The sequence below is a fragment of the Symphodus melops genome, assembly GCF_947650265.1.
Source record: "Symphodus melops genome assembly, chromosome: 7".
Classification (NCBI taxonomy): Eukaryota; Metazoa; Chordata; class Actinopteri; order Labriformes; family Labridae; genus Symphodus; species Symphodus melops.
In genome coordinates, this window is record NC_136697.1 from 14,500,713 (window position 1) to 14,524,302 (window position 23,590).

Sequence of the window (23,590 nt, forward strand, 5' to 3'; positions counted from 1 at the left end):
GAGGGGTTTGCTTGACTCCCTGTCGAGTTTCTGTTTTCTTGGCAATCCGATTAATTCCCATAAGTCAGAGTCTGCTGTGTCAGTAGTCTTTGCAAAAAAAAAAAAAAAAAAGTTGCACAGAATTTACTCTTGGCCCTTACAAGACTGTGCATCCCCTAATTAAGGAATGGGAAAAAAAACCCTTTGATTTTTACGTCCTTTAAAATAAGATTGCAGTAGATATTTATATCGTCGACCTTGTTTTCTGAATCCAGGCTTATCGTCACCTATAACCTACATTCCAGCTGGTTGATAATGTTGCAGCCCCTCACAGGCGTAACATATGTGAGTTATGGCACTTACATGAACCACATTTGTATGTGTGTTGTCCTGTCTGCTAAGATCCATACAATTGTGACAAAAAATAGTGTTTGAAGGACATGTGGACTGTAACTCACTCTGTCAGAGAGATCTATGATTGTGTGCTATTATTAAGCTTCAGCTTTCCACTGTCGAAAAATCCAATTCATTTTTTATTGATCCTCCTCCTGTGCTGATATAGTTCCAGGGCTGTTTTTAATGTTGGCACTAAAACACAGCAAAAAGCAGCCTCTGATGTGGTCTGTCTAAACTATTTGAAGTCCCCCTGAAAATAAAATGCTGTTTCTTCTGCAGTGTGTTGAAATGTTTTTTGATTTTTTTTGAATGTCTTTTTAAAGCTACAGCTATTTTGGGGAGTCTACAGGATGTCAGAATAGATGCCATGCTGGGGCAGAAGTTTGTGTGTTTTTGTGCGACATAAAGGCTGCTGAAGTGTGTTCTTATTGGTACATGTGAGACTCGTGTTGTGTGTGTGTGTGCTTGCACTACTCGCTTCTTTAGCCTCAGTTTATATGTGTTGCATCAAAGAAATATTTAGCAAAAATAAGAAGAAATCCACTGAGCGTAGTGTCTTATCAACTCAGGGACATTTTAAATCCACTTTTCTTCAAGTGAATGTTTTTTAGAGATTATTATGAGGTAAGACGATAATCTGTGGTCTTTTCCTTTTCACCCGAGGCTTATAAAGCTGCCAGGTTGTTTACAGAGCAATGCATTGAGCCTGCTCTTTATTAAAACACATGTTAGTGCTGTATGGTGTGGAAAAACCTGCAGTGAGCTGTGGTTATGCGAGAGCATGTGAGAGCAGCGGGTAGTAGAGTTTAAAAAATGCATGTGTGAGTTACGTCAAAGCTGGTACGAAAGTGCTGCAGAGAGAGAGAGAGCTCTGCTAACTGAGAAGTCCAACATCACTTCCCTCTGCATGCCTGCAGAATCAAGACAAAGTTAACACATGACTCGGATGTTGCATGTTGATGTGCTTTTTGACAAAAGTCTTAAAAAAATGAAAAATCATTTGTTTTTATAAAAACATTAGAACATAAGAATGAAAAGAAATAGGTTTTCTTTTTTAAAAATATGTGCTCACTTTGTCTTTTTTTTTTTAGTTGTCATCTTTCTGTTTTTGTGTCCCACACTGATGAAGCACAATGGGAGAGCTGTCGTTTACAGCGCTGTGTGTTTCTGTATTTTGCCGCTCCACTCAGTGCCAACATGTCTGAACCTTATGGCCAAATATGCCGAGCAATAACTACAAATCAGCTTTATAAGTGCAAACTCAGTGATTTGTGCAAACTGTCATTTAGTATGTTAGATGTGCATTGTTTATAACGTGCCCGATAGTAGTTAAAAGAAACACATCTCAGATGTAATCAATTCTGAGTCAGTCTTGTTTTTTTTCAGGTATTCTCTTAATTATATTCAAATTTCACACACTGTTTTAATGTAACACACACGCATACTGTTTTGAATGCTTAAGCTTTTGGAAAAGCAAACAGATGGTGTTCCCGTGTGTGACTTTGTCCCTCTGTGTTTCCACAGTGAAGAAAGCCAAGCTGGATGGACCCCAAGGTAAGACCGTGAATCCTGGAAATATAAAGAGGTCGATCACACGGGGAGGAGAGACTTGCTGTTATGTGACAAAAATGTATAAGCAGTCTGTGCGGACACATAACATGCTGCAGCCACAAATAGAGATGATTGGATCTGAAGTTTGTCGTTCTGCAGAATATCACCATGTGTCATAGCGACTGCATTTCATTTCTCTGCAGATGTTCTTTTTTTTATTGTAACACTTGTCTCCCCCCTTTTTTTTAACAGAGAAGTTCAACACTTATGTGACCCTAAAGGTACAAAATGTGAAGAGCACAACCATTGCTGTCAGGGGCAACTTGCCCAGCTGGGAGCAAGACTTCATGTTGTGAGTCCTTCATCATCCTCACACAAAACTCTCTCTGTCTCTGCTACTTTCTGTGTCTCCTGCTCCCTTGCTCCTTTCCTATCGTCTCTTGGCTTCAGCTGAGTACCTCTTTGTTCTCCTCTTGCTTTTCTATCAGCCTTTCTTTTTTTTTTTGCTTCATTTCTTTTACACTCCTCCATCTCAAAGTACCCTTCATCCTTGCGTTGTTTCACAGAGCTCTTCCTTTCCACATCCGCATCCACACCTCCAGCTCCAGTTAATGCTCTTTTTCATCTGCCCTCCCCTGATGTTCCAACACTTGTCATCCTCCCCTTCAACCTCAGCACTCGCTCAGCCCCTCTTCCCTCTCCTCCCTCTCTTCCTCTAAACGCAGATCCTTGATCTTCATCTGCTCCACCCTCCCTTCTCCTCTCATCCTATCTCTTACTTTTCCCCAACGTACCCCATATACATTCCTTTTCTCCCATTTCTACTGTATAGGCATATTCAGCAGCATTTCTCGTTTTTTAAATGAGTTTGTTTAAGCTGGTGTTTCGATAGAACATTCATTGAAATATTACACAACGCTGGGTATTTCTCATGCAGTGAGATCCAGCGTGGTATTGACTGTGTGGCAGCATTTGGCCGATTAATGCTGGGAATCGTTTTGCATGTGGGATGCAGCAGGCGAGCTGACTGCGGAGTCTTCTGCATCTGTATGATGTTCGGAGGCGTTGAGCATTGTACCGGGGTTGCATCACTGAAGCCCTGTTATGTAATGTTTGGGCTGCAGTGAGAGCCTCACCCCCTCTTTCAAATGGTCTTTAAATGACTGCGCCCCTCAGTCATGAATCAAACATCACGTTTCCTAAAAGGAGTCACCACTGAGACGGGAAATCCAGTCCCCCTATTTCTTAATTAAAGTTCCCACTTTGTCCCTCCAGGCATGCGATACAATCACCTCCTCCACTGCCTTCATCACACTCTTCACCTCGCTCTACCTCCCACTCCCTCCCTCCCTCTCTCTCTTTCCTCCCTGTCCTGCTCCCTGTAAATGTTTTATGGGACATTCTCTCAGGCTCACTCCCACAAAGAGGTGTTTTATATTTGTCATGGTGAAGCCCACCAGTAGTTACTGTGCATCCTGTGTGTGTTCGAGTGTCAGTGTGTGTTTAGCATCAATCTTTAAACAGGAGAAGTACTCAGATGCCTCACTTGACTTCAACAAATCAACTTAACTAAAACGAACAAACACGGCTCTTGTGAATGAAAGATAATTATTGAAGTGTCATTTAACTGTTGTGGCTGACAGAAGTAGACGCACTTTCAACTACTTTATACATTGAGTCCATTATTCCTGAACATAGCAAGCCATCCAAAGGTTCACAAGATACATTTGAATTAGAGAAAATATTGGATGATTAAACTGTTGTTGTTTTTTTTAAATTTTATCATCCAAACAAACTATCATTGTGAAGGCCTCTTCTTCGTGGTGTGACTGTCAGACATCTGACAAGGCAATGAAGAACTCATTAAATGTCTGCTCTTGTACAGCCCAGTCCGCTCAGCTCTTACATGTGCTGCTGACAGTGCTGAAATCTATGGTACTATAGAGTCTTCTTGTTGATATACATGTTGACTCTGATTCTTAATAACATTTTGTATTGCATTATATGTTGCATTAAGTGTTTATATGAGTGCATATCCTGAAACATATATGCTAAAACAGAGTTATCTGTGATCGTGTTTGTCTGATAATATCAGTTGATGGATATATCAGGCAAGCTCTAGTAAAGCAGGAAAGAATAAAGGGAAATAGGTGAGAAAGTAATATTCCTTAATTATTTACACTGTATAATAGTTATGTCAGTGTCCACAGCAGTGTTTGAATGTATTTGTCACTTTTAAGTCACCTAATCTGTGTCCTCATTTGTAACCAATGTTTCTCTTTGTCTCTCTCTATCCAGTGAAATTAACCGCTTGGACCTGGGTCTGACAGTAGAGGTGTGGAACAAAGGGTTAATCTGGGACACCATGGTCGGCACAGTGTGGATCCCCCTCCGGAGCATTCGCCAGTCTAATGAGGTTGGCCACTAACCACCACTGCCACTTGAGACAGATACTGTGGCAGAACATGCTGTACTCAGTTCAAGGGACTAACTCTCTCCGAGTTGACCTTGTTCTCTTTTGGTTGATGTGTTTGTTTGTTTTTTTTTGTTTTTTTTTTAACATAGGAAGGTCCAGGCGAGTGGCTCACACTGGACTCTCAGGTCATCATGACTGATAATGAGATCTGTGGCACCAAAGACCCCACTCTCCACCTGGTGCTGCTCGACACGCGCTTCGAACTGCCTCTTGGTGAGAAATCAATATTCACAGTGGAATCAGGAACTGTCAAAAGATGAGACAGATTTTCCGATGAAAACAAATTGAAGATAGGACATCATCAACCCTCAAGGGACGGCACAGATGACTTAAACAAATAATGTCTGTCTGTGTGTTTTCACAGCAAACAGTGATATATGAACACCAATAATCTCTCCTACTGATCAGTCAACCTGACCTAGTTTCTGTGATATGTACTCCAGGCTCAATGTGTGCCAGGAGGAACGTTGCATCCTTTCCTTCTCAGTGATCAAGATTTTTCTTAGCATTGATTGGGTGTTAATTCCATAGTTTCCCCTTCCTCTAGTCGATACTGTCACCTGATTCCTCGGTTGGTGGAGTAGACCTATTTATAGGTTTTTTTTGTCTTTTTTAGCTTTGAGGCTCTCAGTGAAAATACAGGTTTTCAAAGTCAATGTCTTTGATCAGGTCAAAAAGTAGCTGCAAGTCTGTGCACAATCTAGATTAAATATAGGAAAATTGGAGCTTACTTCATCCTCCTTTGAAGAGTTTGAAATCAAATATTTGAACAGACTACGTACGTTGTAGGAGATGCTCCTTTAGGATGGTATTTTTCACCTGTGTTTGTCTACCTCATGTATCAGATATCCCTGAGGATGAGGCACGGTACTGGGCCAAAAAACTGGAGCAGCTCAACGCCATGAGGGACCAAGATGTAAGTTATCACCACGTTTGATTTATACCCCATCACATTTTCACATTTTAAGAACATGCCAACATGATTGATTGTTGGAGACTATGTACGCTTTAAAGTTAAAATCACGCTTTACATTTTCTCTGCTTCCTGCATACAAGTTGAGATTTGTAAGTGTAATTAAAGTGTATTTATTTGTTTGATTCCAGTATTCATACCAGGAGGAGCAAGAACGCCCTCTCCGTGCACCAGGAACCCAGTGCTGTAAGTGACCGAGCTGTTTGTACATTTGATTTTGCTGAACTAGAGAATTATAATGCTGTTGAAACGTAATTAGATTGCTGAAGCTCAGCATGTGCATAATGTGTGTAACCACACATGAGTTGTTGTGTGTCGGCGAGGTAAAGGGATCTGAATCACTCCACTGTAAAGGATCAATAGAGGTATTAGATGTCGGGAGGTTTAGCTCCTCCAGGATGTTGTTGCTCTTCAACTATTGGTCCAGTCTGCCGAGCCTGCTGAGCCAGCTCTCTGAGGCCGCTTGAAGGACTTTGAGTCTCACCACTCTCTATCCTCTCTTTCTATTAGCTCCATGTGGGAACTTTGTAGCCTTGAAGGCGCAAATACATGTTTATGTTTGGACACCAATATGATTAGTTATTAATACTGACACATTTCTGTTTTATTGCAGGTAACTGGAGTCTTTGGGGAGACCAACAAAGTAAGTGTATATACAGTGCACACTGTACAGAAGTGTCTGGGTGGTTAAATTCTTTTTAGCAGTCTGCAGTCCACCACAAAAAAAAGTCTGGAGGGAAGTGCTGACTTTCAGCTGCACTGCTAAAATGCATATTACATGAACAGCATAGTTTCACAGACATCCTTGTTCATTGTAATGCCGTGTTCTTTATTAATTGAGAATATGAGAGTCTTCATTTTGTCCTTTAAGCACCCTTAAATCAGAATCAAAATCATTTGTTATTGCCAAGTAAATGTACACCTACAACAAGTTTGACTTGGTGTTTTAGTGCAGAACAATTATCAGAATAAAGACAAGAAATTTAGTGGGAATGAAAAAAAGTTTAAAGGCCCAGTTCAAATGTTTCCCTTTCTTCTAGCAGCTAGTTTTGGTCTTACTGTTAAACGTTTTTAATTTACTTTATTCCATTTGTGGTGCTTACTGGATGACAGTAAAACAATAATGTCCAAATAAGAAGAAATAAATATGTCAAAAATAATTCAAGATTTCACTTTAATACTTTATGTATACTTACTTATAATATATATGTACAGGAAAGAGTAACTAAAAGAATGTTCTCTTTCTGTCTCTCTCCCTCTTAGTCTCTCTTTCTCTCCTGCTGTGATTAGCAGATGGTCTTATATAAGTGTCTGTCAGACTCACCCACACAACTGCAGCAATTCATCTCATCTCTGTTCACTCAGAGAGAAGGAAAGCGTTAGGGGGGATAGATAGATGTTAAGCCAATGAAGTGGGAGAGGGGGAGAGAGCGAGACTGGATGGTTGAAGTGAGAAACAAAGTTTGAGACCTTTAATTAGTGTTTTCACGCCTAGACCGATGAAGATGGAGGTGTAAGCGGTGCAGTCGCCGCCTTCGTCAGAGTGCGAGAGACGACGATAGATGGAGATAAATGATTAATACATGCTGGTTTCACGTTTGACTGATTTCGCAGTGTTGAAGTCTCTCTTCATTTCCCTCTTGGATGTTAATCTCTGATCTATGGACACCACAAAAAAATTAAGCATCAGCTTTAATGAGCAGGAACAAATTTATGCTCGGTGATAATGATAAGACAGATGAAGAAGCTGTTGATAATGTTCGCAATGTGCTTCATGTATGAATGCACTCTAAATGACCTGTAGGGCGATGATGGGGTTCAGAAGTTAAATACTGCCCCCTCTCTTATATCATCTACAATTACCCTGATACTGAGAGATTGACTCAGAACTGATTAAGCCTCACATCTCTGTGCAACATGACAAGTTTCCTCTTGGGACGAATACTTTCATCATGCTCTTTTTCTGGCCTTTATTTTTTATAAAAATGTTGAACTTTTTCCTTTCTCCTTCAACCGACGCATTCCTTCTCTTGCCTCTTTGCAGATGAAGATCCTGACAGTGCAGTGGATGACAGAGACAGCGACTACCGAAGCGAAACCAGTAACAGCAACCCCCCTCCCTTCTACAGCACATCTCAGCCCAACGCCTCTGTCCATCAGTATCCAATCAGCCACCAGCATCGCAACTCCAGAAGTTACTCTTACCCACGCACTGGTAACAGCCAGGACCTTGATTACCCCCCACAGAGGACTGTCAGGTGTGTGCTGGCTAAATGTAATCAGGACTGAAGTTATCATTGTTTTCATCATCGATTCTCTTTTCTAATATATGGATTAATTGTTTGGTATTACAATTGCAATGTACAAGGGGAATTCAGATTTCTTTTTTTTCTCAACCAACACTGAGCTGTGGCTCAGTTGGTAGAGTCGTCGCCCCTCAATCGTAAGGTTGAGGGTTCGATCCCCAGCTCCTGCGAGCAACATGTCCGATGTGTCCTTGGGCAAGACACTTAACCCCAAATTGCTCCCCCTGCTGCGTCTGGGGCGTATGAATGTGGCGTGAATGTATAGATACTGGATGGGCTACATATCCAGCCCATCAGTGTGAATGGGTGTGAATGGGTAGGTGTGATGGGTAGGTGTAAAAGCGCTTTGAGTAGTCGGAAGATTAGAAAAGCGCTATACAAGCTCAAGTCCATTTACCATTTAAATTACTATTCTGCATAAAGATTTCTAACAGAAGTTCTTTACATTTCTGCTGGGAGAAGTTAAAGTTAAGACATTACTTAGAGAGGGTCTGTGTACCTAATAAAAGAGAGATTAGCTCATGTACCATTTACAACTAAAACTAATTCAAATTCATTAGCACATAAATGCACCATATACCAGCATAGTCTTGTATGGCAGCAAGCTTATGGAATGATCTCGATCAGTGGTTCTCAACTCATCTCGCCTCAGAACCCACCACCTTACTCCGTGACTGGTGGGTCCCGGCCCACTGATCCAGATTATGGTCCCTAATGTGAGTGTGTCAGTTTTGAGTCTACTTGTGATACGGTTGTGTGGCACTGGCAATGATTTGCCATCTGGCTGCATTGCCACTTTTAGCCCCAGTGGCTGTTGTTATTCATTACATGAACTGATTGTGTCGATATCATTTTGGAAGTCATTTCATTTTCTCTTAATTGACTAATACATTCATCATGGTATTTTCTCTTGCCATAGTGAGAAACTCTAAAATGTTACCAATTCAATAAACATTTTCTCTCTATTGTTCAAATAGAGGACATGTTGATGTAAAAGTTTGGCAAGACCAAGATCCTCAATGGAATTGAGCTGACAGTGTTTTATTGAGCACATGTGCTCTTCCTACGGTGATATGTCAAAAAATGTCACGAGTGGAGAAAAGCCTATGAGTGAATGTGAGCAGTCAGTGAAATTCTCTCATGCTTTGCGTCCTTCATGGGTTGCTCAGACCAAACATTATTTCTCTTTCAAAGTTGTTTACAATGCAGCTACATTTCTCAGCTGTTATTGACATATCTCTCACAGAGGGGGAATGCAACTATACATCCCTTACCTCTCGCTTTATGAATAATTCAACAGGCAATCTAATGGTCAATACTGCACATAAGATTAGCTGCTTTTCTGAGTGTATTGGACAGCCCCCCCCCCCACACACACACACAAACACAAACACACACACACACACACACACACACACACACACACACACACACACATCCCTTCCCATTCTTCTTCAGCTCCTCCTCTCAGCTCTCGAGACTCTCGTCATCCCTGCTCTCTTCTATTTGTCTCTGCACTTACCACTCCCTTCCTTCCTGTCTTCACTATCTTCCTCTCCTACCATCCATCCTCCTTCCACTCTGTGCCTCTTTTTTTTTTTTCTAAATAGCCCCATTCATCAAGGAGTATAAATACGTTTTCTCTGTTTGCTACATTTCTGGATGCTGATGCTTTTTTTCTTTTGTCAGCTTTTTGGAGGCCTCTCACCTTTCTGTTCTGCTCTATTTCTCTCTGCTTGTCTGGTACTCTTGTATCCCTGGTGCTTTTCATCGATTAGCCATCAGCATGGTTCCTGGCCACCCCAAGACATATAGAAGACTTTTTTAGAAGGGCTTCCCAATAGAGTGTAGTGTGTACAGACTGTAAGCTGCATTAACAAAGCAGTATGTAGACATTTTTTGAGATTACGGGTCATAATTTTATATATGTACAAGAAAAACTATATTCAGCACTAACCTGAATAAAATTGACTCTGTGTTCATAGCAAAGCTGCTTCCCTCTTAGAAACTCTAGTAATCACTCTCCTGTTACTTTTCTCCTCTCTTCTCCTCCCTTCAGCCCCTCAGGGAGCTACGCCTCATCTGCAGAGCTAAGTCGTTGCAGCAGTCAACTGAGCGAGGAGGACTACACAGGCGAGTATGGAGAAAGGGACCCTTACGACGAGAATGACTCCTACCACTCCTGCCACTCGTCTGTGAGCTACAGCAAAGGCTCTCCAGACTGGGATCCCGATGAGACCCAGGGGCAGTATAGTGATGAGGGCGGCTACAGCAAAGACGGAGGAGAGGAGGCAGCTCTCTATGAGGAGGAAGACGGAGGATTGTATGAGGGAGAAGATGGAGGCCTCTATGAGGATGAGGAGATCATGTATGATGATGAGGATTTGTACAATTTGGATGGGACACTCAGTGAGGACTTGGAGCCTCCTTTCACCCCCACCCCAACATCAACAGCTCCCACAACTTTGGATGTACCTGGCTCCAGACCTCCTCTCGAAAAACAACCCTCTTTACATCAACAGCAGCCCACTCCTCAACCCCCTAACCAAACACCCAACCAGTCTAATCCTCCTGGCATGGCCCCATCAGCACAGCCCTCTTCTGCTCAGCTGACAGCCCAACCTCCTAAACAGCCCCTGCCCCAAACACAGCCTCAGCCTCAGGCAGCCCCCTCTGCCACTTCCTTCTTCTCAATGGCCAAACCATTAACAGCTGCAGTCACCGGTTTGGCCTCTACTTTCTTGTCTTCTGTTCCCGCAGCTCAGCCTGCCCAGTCTCACCCTCCAGCCTCAGCCATTTCTCAGCAACAGCAGCCTCCTGCAGCTAGCTCTGTGCCTACATCCCACCCAGCCACCATGGCTAACTCAGCTTCCCAGCCCTCCAGTGCTTCTCTGGGCCCTCCCTCCCAACAGACCCCATCCTCTGGGCAGCCTCAATCCCAACCAAATGGTCCTGCTACCACCCAGTCAGAACTACCCGAGGAACAGGATCTCTACCTAGAGGAGGAGCCATGGTTGGAGGAGGAAATGGAGCTGGAGAAAGCGGCCCCAACACCTCCTGCTCAAATAGAAGAGGAGCTACCAGAGGGGGATACAGATGAGCGTTTCAAAGAAAGCAGGCCGACGACACCGGTAGAAGAAAAAGAGATGCCTCCTGAGAGGTAGGAGAGCACGATGAAATGGAATCAGATCAATGAATTAACTATAATAGACAACAAGAGACAAAAACACATTCTAAGTACAAATTCCATAAATGTATAAAATTAAGATATTAGAAGAATTAGAAACTGTTTTTATATTTGTAGTCCTCCAGTCATAGAGGAGCCAGTGGATCCAGCCGTCAGAGCCAAAGAGAACTGGCTCAGAATATACAACAAAGTCTTAGGACAGCTTCGGGAGGTAAGGTCCCACCCTCAGTCCAAATTCTAGTCCAGTCCATCCTAGAGCTGCAGATCCGATTCAGCTCTATCCTGTGATATTAATGACATGCTTCAGTTCAACAGACTCTGAAAGTGTCCACCAAGTCATTGAAATATGGATGTGTTGTGCATTATTTATTTGCAAAGACCGGGTGCACACAGTAAGCTCTTGAGTATTTTTAGATTGTAATTTTTGCGAGATGCGAGATAAGGCTTAAGGTTTTCACATTGAAGAATTGCTTCTATTTGGTTTTGCCTTGAATGACGACAACCTTTTTCTTTTGGCTTGGGTAAAAGCACCAAACCACCAAAGTTGCTTGATTTCATTGCACTTTAAGTTTTTGCTTGATCAGTTTTCACTTGCATATTTTATTCACATATTATGTTGCTGTTCATTATGTTGGAATTCAGTTGAACAAAGAATTAATCACTTGCTTTGATGTTTATGTTGATGTATGTCGCGTTGTGTTATTTTACATTTTGCTTCCTTTTCGTTTGTCCTTTTTTCTGTTTGTTTCTTTGTTTGTGCCGACCCACTTTGTTTTCTTTCCAGTTTCATGTCATTGCCATAGTGACACTCGCATGCACTTTGCTCGGCCATCATTGGAGCATGCCGACAGGTAGGTACCCCAATTGGTTGCTTGAGAGGAATAATTATGCGTGAACAGTTGCCTTGTGGAACCTTTGACTGTCTGTAAAACAGGCATCTTCACACAATCATTCATCTTCATAACAGCTTGATATTGTCTTTTCTTCAGCAGATGTCACTCAATCTGACTTAAGCCAAACATAATAAGACATGTTAGGACAATTAAGGCAAAGTGGTTTGTGAAAATGTTCTTACTGTATTCATGTTTACTTTGCTATGATGAAAACAATAATGCTAACATTTTTTTAAATTGTTGTTATGGTTGAACAGGGATCACGTGTCTATGTAGATTTCCTTAGCTTTATTACCAGTTGTATAAGTTGCTCAAAGCATTCAATGGACGTCTAGTGATGCAGCCTCATGAAGAAACACCAGAAAAGACTGCAGGGATGAACATATTATTCTTTTTTTGTTTGTCTCAGGCCCGAGGAGAGACTTCCAACTCTCTGTGGTTTGGTAAAGGAGGGTGAGTATGCACGTTTGATTGCCTGGATATACTTCCTCTTACATTGACCAAAACTATACATCACAAAATTATACATCACACAATGAACTAGTCAAGATAATCCAATAAATCAGGTAAGAATATCCTCAGATCATCATGGAAACCTGCCACCCCCCACCCTGCCTCAGATTAAAAATGCCCTTCTCTTGTCCGGGAATCCTCCATTCTATTTCATTCTGATCCGCAAGCTCATCCAGCTCATGGCATTTGGCCAGGCAGTATTGAACGGCGATGGGCTGCCCTGACTTAGCTGGCAGGTCATTTAGTAGATGAGGAAAACCTCAGAGTGGAACTGAGGCTGCATACTAAAGAAGTGCAAAGTTTGCCAAATAGAAACCCAGCGATTTATAGCCAGGTGTGTGGAGTGTCATGTCAGTGTTAGAGACAAGGCAGTCTGTATAATCAAACTCTGCAGTAGCATTAGAAATAATGACATTTCATCTTCCCTATTGTAACAAAACACAATGTCACTGTCAGAAATATTGATGATACACATTTTTAATCTGCCATTCATGTCAAAGAATTTATTATGACTCATACCCTTTTTCCTCTGAAGAATGATGGGAGGTGCACTCTACAGTATTGACAGCATGCCTGACCTTCGCAAGAGGAAAGCCATTCCTCTAGTCAGAGATCTGGTGAGAAACAAACGTGGACATACACGAGTCTTGCCCTGGGTGACTTGGAGATGATTGGTTTCTCTGATGCTAAACTTTGTTTAAAATAAATACTGTATATAGATCTTCCTCCTCTGGGAGCAACGTGTTTTAAGGCTACTCATGTGGATTTCAGATTGAAGCTCAATTCCACATCTGTGTCATACATTCCTACTGCTGATGAATTATATGCTTGCATTGTATCTGTGGTGTTAATTTAATTGCAGTCATTAACCAGTGTAACCACTGTTCTCCGATAGAGGTGAGGGCATACTGAGTGATACATATATCAGATATTAGAGGCTGACACATCCTGATATTGCATCATAACACTTCTATAGCTTGTAATATTTTTATATTCATTTCTTAATTATTTCTCTCACGTTCTTCTTTTCATCACTGCCTGGTCTCTTCAGGCTATGGTGAGTACCTGTTTACAGAAATCAAACGTACAATGTTTTTTAAAAATTGCCGGCAAGATTTAGGTGTAAACTTTTTTCTCTGCTCTCTTTCCAAGTCTCTAGTGCAGAACTCTCGTAAGGCTGGAATCACCTCGGCCATGGCTTCCACCACTCTGGGCAATGAAGAGCTGGTGGGTTTCCCTCAGTCCCGGCCCCTTTTTCACAACCAACTTTAATTATACAATGGTATCAAACTTCTCCTCTCAACATCCTTTTTCAGAAAAGTCACGTTTATAAGAAGACCCTGCAGGCTCTCATCTACCCCATCTCCTCCACCACACCACATAACTTTGAGGTATGGACAGCCACCACCCCCACCTACTGTTACGAATGTGAGGGGCTGCTGTGGGGTATCGCCCGACAAGGCATGCGCTGCTCTGAGTGTGGCGTCAAATGCCATGACAAGTGCCAGGATCTGCTGAATGCTGACTGTCTGCAAAGTAAGAGCTTTTGCACAAAAGCAGTCTTTCAACATATTCATTTATTTTTCCTTTGTTACACGTCACATGCACACACACACACCTACTTGCACACACACACACACACACACACACACACACACACACACACACACACACACACACACACACACACACACACACACACACCTACATGCACACATAGGCTTTGCATACAAACTCCATACTTGTTTCAGCTCCTCCTCTGTATCCTTCTGCCAAATTGACATCCCATTATTCTTGTCCTCTATCCTCTCTTACTTTCTCCTCCCTCTTCCTTGCCAATTTATCTCCTGAGTAATGTGCTGTCATACCCCTGCCTCACTTCTCTCTCTATTCCACTCATAGCCTTTCCATCCATACTGCTCTGTGTAATTCAGCTCCACCAGGGTGACTTACCCAATTCCCATACTGTTTTTAGAGTCAATCTACACAATGTATAATTCATTGCTCTGCTGTTTCCAAAGAGTCTCATAAGATCTTGTTGCCAAAGGCATCTGTTAGTCTTTTACTCTCTTACCAGCTCTTTTTTACTGACCAGATCTGTGGTAACATGGAGAAAGTTTCCCTTTATATAGTGGAAGGTTTGGGGTTTGATTTCAGGCCAGGAAATGTCAAAGACAATAAAACTGATCTAATGCTTTCTATACTTAACTGTCAGCTTTAAAAAGAAGGAGAAGCCTCTTCTCTACAGACCATATTGCCTTGAATCCGATTACATTACATTTCTAACTATTTGTCCTTTGTCTCTGTCTTCATGCATCTACCTCTTTAGGAGCAGCAGAAAAGAGCTCCAAGCATGGTGCAGAGGACAGAACCCAGAACATCATCATGGTTCTGAAGGACCGCATGAAGATCAGAGAGAGGAACAAGCCTGAAATCTTCGAGCTCATTCTGGAAGTGTTCGCCCTCGACAAAACAACGCACGGCACTCAAATGAAACAAATCAAGCAAAGCGTGCTTGATGGGACCTCTAAGTGGTCAGCCAAGATCAGCATCACAGGTAAGTGATGTTATTTTATCCTGACTGTGGGGTGAAAGGTTTGAGGCTTCAAGATTGTCCATATTTCAGCTGCTTTGTTTAAATGGATACACTTCTTTTCCTTCTTCTTCAGTTGTATGTGCTCAGGGTCTGCAGGCTAAAGACAAAACGGGTTCCAGTGACCCTTATGTTACTGTTCAAGTTGGAAAGACCAAAAAGAGAACCAAGACCATCTACGGTAACCTCAATCCTGTCTGGGAAGAAAACTTCCATTTGTGAGTACCATGAAAGAAATCTCCATAATGCAGACATTTTATTTTGTGCTATAGGAATGACTCCCCTCTGTCTTTGCCTCACCCAGCGAATGCCACAACTCATCTGACCGCATAAAGGTTCGTGTGTGGGACGAGGATGACGACATCAAGTCCCGTGTGAAACAAAGGTTTAAACGTGAAAGCGATGACTTCCTGGGTCAAACCATCATCGAGGTCCGGACTCTGAGCGGGGAGATGGACGTTTGGTACAACCTTGGTATGTTTTTTTAAAACAGAAAGGGAATGAAGAATTAGAGATGGATGAGCAGAGCAGAAAGTCCCACAGAGATAACAGAACAAGAAACAGATAATTGAACTGCTCGTCTCTTGTAGATTGAACAAGATTAGCCAACTAAGGAGGCATGTTTATCTTCCTTGTATTTGACAGACAAGAGAACCGATAAGTCTGCTGTGTCAGGAGCCATCCGGATGCACATTAGTGTGGAGATCAAAGGAGAGGAGACAGTTGCCCCATACCATGTTCAGTACACCTGTCTACATGAGGTCAGTCTGAGAATGAATGCTGCTGGGATTATTTGAACTTGAAATAAAACATCAAAAATGCAAGAGCTGCCTTCTATCCTGAGTTAATTAGTTACAGGCAATTTCATTCTGGGTTTCACATTCACAAAATCAATCACCTTGCAAATTATGTTTCTGCATCTGCACACTGGGAATTTGCTCTCTTTCGTATAAGAGGTGAAATAACCAACATTAGGTATCTTGTAACAGTTTAGTAGTTGACATCATTCGTTAGTGTCAGTAATTATTGCGCCCATTTCATCGATATGGTTGGATATAGACTTTCTGGAAATGGTGCCGACAAAGACTCCTAAAGGCTTTTTCAAAGTTTCTTACATAATTGATTTAAATTACAGGACTGTAAAGAGAAGCTGAGTCTCCCTCCTGTAAAAATAAAAGCACTGGGCAATAGCTTAGTCGACTTAGAACTTTGAGCTCCATGTTGAGCTGTTTTAAAGCGCGTGTTTAGTTTGAAACTGTAGACACGGGTAGTGAATGTGTGCAGGTTTCTTTTTACAAAGTGTTCATATTCAATAGGCTTTACATTTAAGACAGATGTCCACTATTAGGAGACAAGAATTGACATCTGCTACATTCTTGTCTTCGAAAACCAGCTTGATGAGCAGTTTGTATTAGATAAAAGAGACTTTTCTCTCATCTTTCTCTTTTTATTAATTAATGCCGTCAAAAACATTGAATGTCGCTTTTTGTGACCCCAAGGTCTCTCTGACATGTCATTTAAGGTTTGTGGCTTACCAACAGTACATCTTAGGCCTTTGATTGATGGGGCCTTGTCTTGGTGACTGATTGATTAGATGTTTGTGTGATTTGTTGCATAACCTGCAAAACACTTAACAGCTTCAGGTCAATACACGGGTGATAATAGTTTCATCAGACACAGAAATCTCATACCTGTCTCCTGTCATTGTTCAGCATTTGTTCCAGTACACCACTGAGGAGCAGAACAGCGGCGTTGTAAAGATCCCGGATGCCAAAGGGGATGATGCCTGGAAGGTTTATTTTGAGGAGACAGCCCAGGAGATAGTTGACGAGTTTGCCATGAGATATGGAGTAGAATCAATCTACCAGGCCATGACGTAAGTCCCTCAACCGTCACTTTTAATGTGTGGATGTGCAAGTTAAATAGGAAACAACAAATCCTGAAATGTAAGTCTTGGATGAATCCACTTAGAACCTAAAGTTTTCTTTTTCATTGTATATGTTCCCGCTAACAGTGTACCAAGAATTGCTCTCACACATGATTATCAGGAGCACTTAATAATCTGTTTGCCTCTTCCCTCCCAAAGGCACTTTGCCTGCTTGTCCTCTAAATACATGTGCCCAGGAGTGCCAGCTGTGATGAGTACCCTGCTTGCCAACATCAACGCGTACTATGCTCACACCACCCAGTCCTCCAACAATGTTTCTGCATCTGACAGATTTGCTGCATCCAACTTTGGCGTGAGTCTCTCAGAAAAAAACCCAAAAAAACATGTCATGTCTTTGCATATGTAAATATATACAACAATGTGTCTCATGTTCATATTGTAAAAGAATTCCGCTTTATAAAAAGTTTTTAAAATCAACTTGTTCTTGGCCCCTCTGTGGTTGTGGATGAAATTCAGTTGAATGTGACCCTGCCTACTTTTCTCAACATCCAATCAGCTGTAGGTGTCAGATCGGACTAAGGTTTGCGTAGTCAAATGATACTGATCTGTGGGATGTTGTTCTAATTTGGAGAGGTTTGTTGTTTTCTTGTCATTTTTCTGTTTAGAAGGAGAGGTTTGTCAAACTGCTGGATCAGCTGCACAACTCTCTGAGGATCGACCTATCCATGTACCGGGTACTGACTCCTTAAATCTATTCAATTCAAGTCAAATTGTTATGATAATTGAAGTTAGTAACTGACAGTCACTTTATTACTATCTGTCTATTTCGGTTGGTATGCTTTTTCCTGTTTGTTTTTTTTTTGTAAATTAAAATGATTTCTGGATATGGTTATGGCTTATATTTATTCCTTTACCTTATACTTGTCCCTTTTTGCCTTTGTGTCTGTCCACAATTCAGAACAACTTCCCTGCCAGCAGTCCTGAAAGACTACAAGACCTCAAGTCTACAGTTGATCTCTTGACCAGCATCACTTTCTTCAGGATGAAGGTAAAGATGGAAAAAAAGAATATTGTGTTTTCTTTTTGTTCTTTTGTTTTCGTTGCACATTAGCACATAACTCTGAAATAAACACTGTGAAAACTTCCTGTACTTTCTGGAAGTTAGCCTGAGGAAAGAATCAGCATATCATTACCCTCTCCAAACTGAACCTATTATCTGAAAACAGTGTGTTTGTGTGTGTCCGCGCATCAGGGTGTTAATGTATGTTGATGCTATTTATACAGCTCAGTGAGTTTATTGTTGAATTCCCACTGAGATAACTTCCTGCTTAGACGGTGACTCAGACTGTGTGTGTCAGACAGTTCTTTGAGGTGAAATGAATATAACCATATGCTGTGCAATGTTTGTGTTCAGGTCCAGGAGCTGCAGAGTCCCCCCAGGGCGAGCCAGGTGGTGAAAGACTGCGTGAAAGCCTGTCTCAACTCCACCTACGAGTACATTTTCAACAATTGCCACGACCTCTATAACAGGGAATATCAGACAGACCCTGTAAGTCTTTGTGTGTTTGCAGATGACACCATTGATACCAACACAGTATTTCTACTTTCCCTTTAAAAAAAATAAATCTTGATGGGTATATTATTTTAACCTTTTTTTGTTATCTTTTTGTCTCCAGTCAAAGGCTGTCCCTCCAGATGAACAGGGTCCCAGCATCAAAAACCTAGACTTCTGGTCCAAACTCATCACACTTATCGTCTCTATCATAGAGGAGGACAAAAACTCCTACACTCCTTGTCTCAATCAGTGAGTCTCTGCTCATTACATCTGGTCATTTGTTCTTATTTAGCATTACATCTGATATAACGTTACACATTTGGATTGCAAGATTACTTAAAGAGAAAGTAGTGCTGGGTTTTTTTGGGGGTTTTTTTCAGAAAAATGTATAGGAAGCCACACGATTTGTTCTGACAGAGAAGCTAGATGTGTACACACAAGATCTAAGAACACCAAACTAGTTTCAGAAAAACTTCTTTCTGTCCTAATTGTGTATATTTTTCTACTTGGACTGTGTGCTGACAGTAAACCTTTAGCCTGTGTGTACACAGACCTGTCATTCCAGTACAACAGCTGTTTGGTGCTGGGTGTAGTTAGCACTAAGATCCTAATGGGACACTTTCATAGCTGTTAGTTTTATACTAGTAACTCATATTTTGTGGGGATGTGTTGTCATTGTTTTGGGAGACAATGAAAACATTAGTGTATTTTATTTTCTTATCTCTACTGGTTGCCTTTCTGTGTCCGTGGCAGTTTAAAATAACACAGAAAACACAGATGGAGTGAGAACCATAGAGAGCCATTACTGAGGAGCGAGCTGCATTTAAGCTTCAAAAATGCATCTTACAGGTTTCCCCAGGAACTGAATGTTGGCAAGATCAGTGCAGAGGTCATGTGGAATATGTTTGCACAAGACATGAAGTACGCCATGGAGGGTAGGTGTCCGTTTGTGTTGTTGTGATTATTAAGGTCACAGGCCAGAAAAAGAAAGTGGTGGTTTGTCTTTTAGTTTGTCTGAGATATTTGTACTTCTAAATGATTGATAAAGAAAGGTGAAGTGGGACTTTCCTCATTCTTTCCCTCTCATTCATATTCAGAGCATGAGAAGAACCGCCTGTGTAAAAGTGCAGATTATATGAATTTACACTTCAAGGTGAAGTGGCTCTATAACGAGTACTGCAAGGAGCTTTCCACTTTCCAGAAGCACGTACCTGACTATCCCGCGTGAGTAACACATCACAGCATCTACACCTTTCCTCCCCCAATTACCATGGTGGTAGAGATACTAAGTCTATGCCTGTTTCTTTTTTTGCAGCTGGTTTGAACCATTTGTCGTCATGTGGTTGGATGAAAACGAAGAAGTGTCGAGAGATTTTCTACATGGAGCCTTGGAGAGGGATAAAAAAGACGGGGTAACTGCTTTCATCTTTATTCTTCCGATGTAAAATGTTTTACTAGCAAACTAACAGAACCCCTACTTTGTTTGTTGCATCTAAGAGGGCTATAAAACAACATAAAACCCAACACCTCCAAATCTTTGATCACAGGTCCCTGATGGAAGATAAGTCTGTTCTGTAAATATGGAGCTACAGCAAACAGCAGGATCAGGATTAGTTAAGCGTAAAGACATCGAAAAGGGAACAGCTCATCTGTCTCTAAGGTTACACAATCCATCTCCCTGCCCCTCAAAAGCTCACTCATTAAAACTAAAACAGGAGTATAGGGATGACATTTTGTTCTTGTACAAGGGACTATGTGGCAGACTTACTGTGCAGTGACCTCCTGAAGTCGCTGTCAATTCCTTTTGCTAAGCTAAGCTACCAGACCAACAGCGGTAGTGTTAAATGTATTTACATATATGAAAGTTAAAACTATCTAAATGTTGTATTAAAGAAATCAACTTTTTTTCAATCAAGGTTTAATTGATTCCTTTAAAAAAAGCTAGTAAAAGCTAGTATAGCTTTTTTTAAATCAGGAAAATCTTGTGAAAGGAGTCCTAAAAAACAAAGCAAGAGGGACTCATGTTAAACTAAGGTTTGTACTGAACTTTAAGAATCATATTCTGATGACACAGTAAGAAAATACCAGTAGAAAGCTTACATTTTACCTTCTACCTGCAGCATTTCTTCCCTCTAAAATATATTTATGCATTACTCATGTAAATTCAGGTGTTATCACTCCCGACTCAGCATATTCCAGGCTGAGGAGACCAGGTTGAAAGCTTCAAGGCAATCAATACGGACTCCATACCAAAGGCAAATGGGGGGGAAAAAAACTTCACTGCAGAGAAGAGTAGATAATAAATACACACACACAGACCCACACTTTCTCTCTCTCACACCTACACACAGAAGCTTGATATAAAGCAGCTGAAAATTCTCTCAGCTCATACGTCAGGAGTCCTTTGGGTCCAATTATCGTGACCAGAGGCAGCTCCTGCATCCCTGTGTCAGCGAAACAGCAGTCTCCACTCCAAGTCACATAACACTGTTCTCTAATGGCCGGGCTGTTAATGAGGGACATGCTCCCATTCATAACCCTCTGTTCGCCTCCATCGCTCCTGTCCAGGAGAATTACTCCCATATCTTTTCTCTGATGCAGCTCAAGATGGGGCAGTTTTGTCGGTCACAATGTGTAACAGCACCGTGAACTTCTCCCATGGGTGTCTCTCAGGAGGGAATCTGACTTCTCCCTGTCAATGTTAATCGTGCTCAGATCTCTGTGCTGCTTCTTATACTTTCCCCCCCGGTCCCATTCTTTGTTGTTTCTTCTTCTGTTCTACAGTTCCAGGTCACGTCAGAGCACGCTTTGTTCTCCTGCTCCGTGGTGGACGTGTTCTCTCAGCTCAATCAGAGCTTCGAAATCATCCGCAAACTTGAGTGTCCAGATCCTCAGATCGTTGGAAACTACATGAAGAGATTCGCCAAGGTGACTTACCCTTTAACGCTCTCACAGAATGTCCCCACCTAAATACTTACTCAAATGTGTTTGTTACTGTATGCTCTTTTTTTATCTTGCAGACAATCGGCAACGTCCTGCTGTCTTACGCTGACATTATTGCAAAAGAGTTTCCGAATCATGTGAAGAAGGAGAAAGTGGTAGGTGTATGAGGTGGTGGGCACAGCACCGGATGGAAATTTGAGAAACTGTGACCCTTGTTTTTAACACATTTTTAACTCATCAATACTTGGTTTTGATGTATAATGTACTTGATCAAGCTGATTTTACCACAATAAACCACTCTTCAGTGGAATCGCTGTCGCTCAGGCCACAGTGTCTCAAAGTGAATTAGGCCTGTGTAATTAGCTGAATGTGGTGTAAGTGGGCTGCACTCGCAGAGAGACCCGGAGTCCCCAGAGGAGCAGTAATTACAAAAAGTCCTGCTTCTCCTGCCCTGCATCACCCAGAGGGTTTTCACAAGAGAGGCAATAAAAAATGTTCAAGGGACTAACCTTGATTGATTGCAATGAAAAGGTTGGAGCAGACAGAGGAAAGAGACAGAGAAAACGTGTGCGTTTAATGACTCGTCTCGTTCTCCCCTCAGCCATGTATCATCATCAACAACATCCAGCAGCTCAGAGTTCAGTTGGAGAAGATGTTTGAGGCCATGGGAGGAAAAGATGTGAGTTCCATAAATAAAGTCATTATTCTTGACCCTGAGCTTCTATGACACAGCTTTTTAATTCATCACATTCTTCTTCTTCTTCTTCTTTATCCAGCTCAACGTGGAGGCAAGCGACTTCCTCAAAGAGCTGCAGAACAAACTCAACAGCGTCATGGATGACCTCAGCCGTATTTTTGCCGTCAGGTGGGTGTGTCTATGAGATTTACCTCTTGGAGTCAAACAGTTCGGTGTGCTGTAATGTTGTTTCTGTTGTGTGGTGATGTAGTTTCCAGCCGCAGATTGAGGACAACGTGAGGCAAATGGGAGACATCCTGGCACAGGTTAAAGGTCAAACTGTCCCGGCAAATGGTAGTGTGGTTCAGGAGGCTGACAACGTCCTGCAGCCCATCATGGACTTCCTTGATAGCAAGTCAGTGCACTTTGATATCAAACTAACTAACTAAACGCATCAGGGAACTTTTTAAAGCTTTTGTGTCTGCTTTTGCTTAAACAGAATATTTATCGTCAGAATTTTTGGTCTTTATTTTAGAAACACTTTTGGCATTTCAGCTTTTTTTTTACTGCTAAAAAACTGCAAATAATATTGCAAAAGAGGAAAACTTTATTAGATATAATTTTTTAACATGTTGAAAACCATGTAAAAGTACCTACTTGACCTGTAAATGTTGAGCTTTTATTCGTGAAAAAGAAATTAACTTGACCAATGAAACGTCATCTTTCAGCCTGTCGCTGTTTGCTAAGATCTGTGAGAAGACTGTCCTGAAGAGAGTGCTGAAGGAGCTGTGGAAACTTGTCATGAACACGATGGAAAAAACGATCGTGCTTCCAACACTCACTGATCAGACGGTATGTGATAAATAAAGATTAGCACTCCTTTCAGATTCCTCTCTCATCTGTGCTTCCAAAGTTTAGTCATCAGTTCCACTGTTTTTGGAAATTAAGCCATCTATTTTACCAGTACCCCGTTCTCTTCCTTTCTTTTTTTCTTTTTTTCTTCTCAGGTTATTGTAAGTATGTGTGTGTGTGTTCGGGTAAAGTCTTTGTAAGCATGAAGAAACACTTTTTTTAACAGGAGAATTGACGACACCTTCTGTAGCATTTGTCACCTGTTTATTTCTTTTTGGGCTTTAATGGTAGCACAGTGCATCAGATACAAATTAAACTCTCCCTGACTGTACACCAAAGGCATTAAAACGTTCTACCTCTCACAAGAAGAAGCTTTTGCTCCAAATGTCTCTTCTGAATCTTTAGTTCTAATAGTAAGAAAATCTGTAGTTTGACTCCTTTCCCCTCACTCTTCAAACTGATTTCTAGCATCTTCAGTCATCTGTCCCCACTAAAACTTCTGAACTCACCTCTCACTCCGCAATTCTTCCTCAACTGCATCTTTCTCTCACAAACCACTCCTTTCTTCCTGTCTCTCCTAACTACACTCACTTGTCTGTCTGTCTGTCTGTCTCCTTGACAGGGCACTCAGATGATCTTTAACGCTGCGAAGGAGTTGGGCCAGCTGTCAAAGCTCAAGGTGATCAAAATAGACACACAAAAAACAAAACAAAAAAAACAGCCTGGCAGAACAAAACGTGTCTTCAAAAAAAGACTAAACTGTATCAGTATCTGTGTTGAAGACTGACACATTTGTTTGTATTTATCGT

At 41.6% G+C, this 23,590-nt stretch overlaps 1 protein-coding gene across 1 annotated transcript in view; it reads left to right on the plus strand.

The window, feature by feature from the left end:
• The window catches only part of LOC306827494 (protein unc-13 homolog A), a 29,181-nt gene that overhangs the window by 2,536 nt on the left and 3,055 nt on the right, over positions 1–23,590 (plus strand). The window contains exons 2-35 of the mRNA XM_079349348.1: positions 1,900–1,929; positions 2,179–2,278; positions 4,225–4,342; positions 4,492–4,615; positions 5,248–5,318; positions 5,507–5,561; positions 5,989–6,018; positions 7,420–7,633; positions 9,741–10,841; positions 10,986–11,079; positions 12,171–12,214; positions 12,810–12,904; positions 13,434–13,501; positions 13,591–13,810; positions 14,604–14,831; positions 14,944–15,085; positions 15,172–15,341; positions 15,513–15,628; positions 16,580–16,743; positions 16,954–17,107; positions 17,421–17,489; positions 17,714–17,803; positions 18,170–18,304; positions 18,432–18,559; positions 19,160–19,245; positions 19,408–19,534; positions 19,626–19,722; positions 21,095–21,238; positions 21,331–21,408; positions 21,855–21,932; positions 22,030–22,118; positions 22,201–22,344; positions 22,658–22,781; positions 23,404–23,460. Of these exons, the coding sequence (XP_079205474.1) occupies positions 1,900–1,929; positions 2,179–2,278; positions 4,225–4,342; positions 4,492–4,615; positions 5,248–5,318; positions 5,507–5,561; positions 5,989–6,018; positions 7,420–7,633; positions 9,741–10,841; positions 10,986–11,079; positions 12,171–12,214; positions 12,810–12,904; positions 13,434–13,501; positions 13,591–13,810; positions 14,604–14,831; positions 14,944–15,085; positions 15,172–15,341; positions 15,513–15,628; positions 16,580–16,743; positions 16,954–17,107; positions 17,421–17,489; positions 17,714–17,803; positions 18,170–18,304; positions 18,432–18,559; positions 19,160–19,245; positions 19,408–19,534; positions 19,626–19,722; positions 21,095–21,238; positions 21,331–21,408; positions 21,855–21,932; positions 22,030–22,118; positions 22,201–22,344; positions 22,658–22,781; positions 23,404–23,460 (4,784 nt within the window). The remainder of the gene's footprint in view (positions 1–1,899; positions 1,930–2,178; positions 2,279–4,224; positions 4,343–4,491; positions 4,616–5,247; positions 5,319–5,506; positions 5,562–5,988; positions 6,019–7,419; positions 7,634–9,740; positions 10,842–10,985; positions 11,080–12,170; positions 12,215–12,809; positions 12,905–13,433; positions 13,502–13,590; positions 13,811–14,603; positions 14,832–14,943; positions 15,086–15,171; positions 15,342–15,512; positions 15,629–16,579; positions 16,744–16,953; positions 17,108–17,420; positions 17,490–17,713; positions 17,804–18,169; positions 18,305–18,431; positions 18,560–19,159; positions 19,246–19,407; positions 19,535–19,625; positions 19,723–21,094; positions 21,239–21,330; positions 21,409–21,854; positions 21,933–22,029; positions 22,119–22,200; positions 22,345–22,657; positions 22,782–23,403; positions 23,461–23,590) is intronic.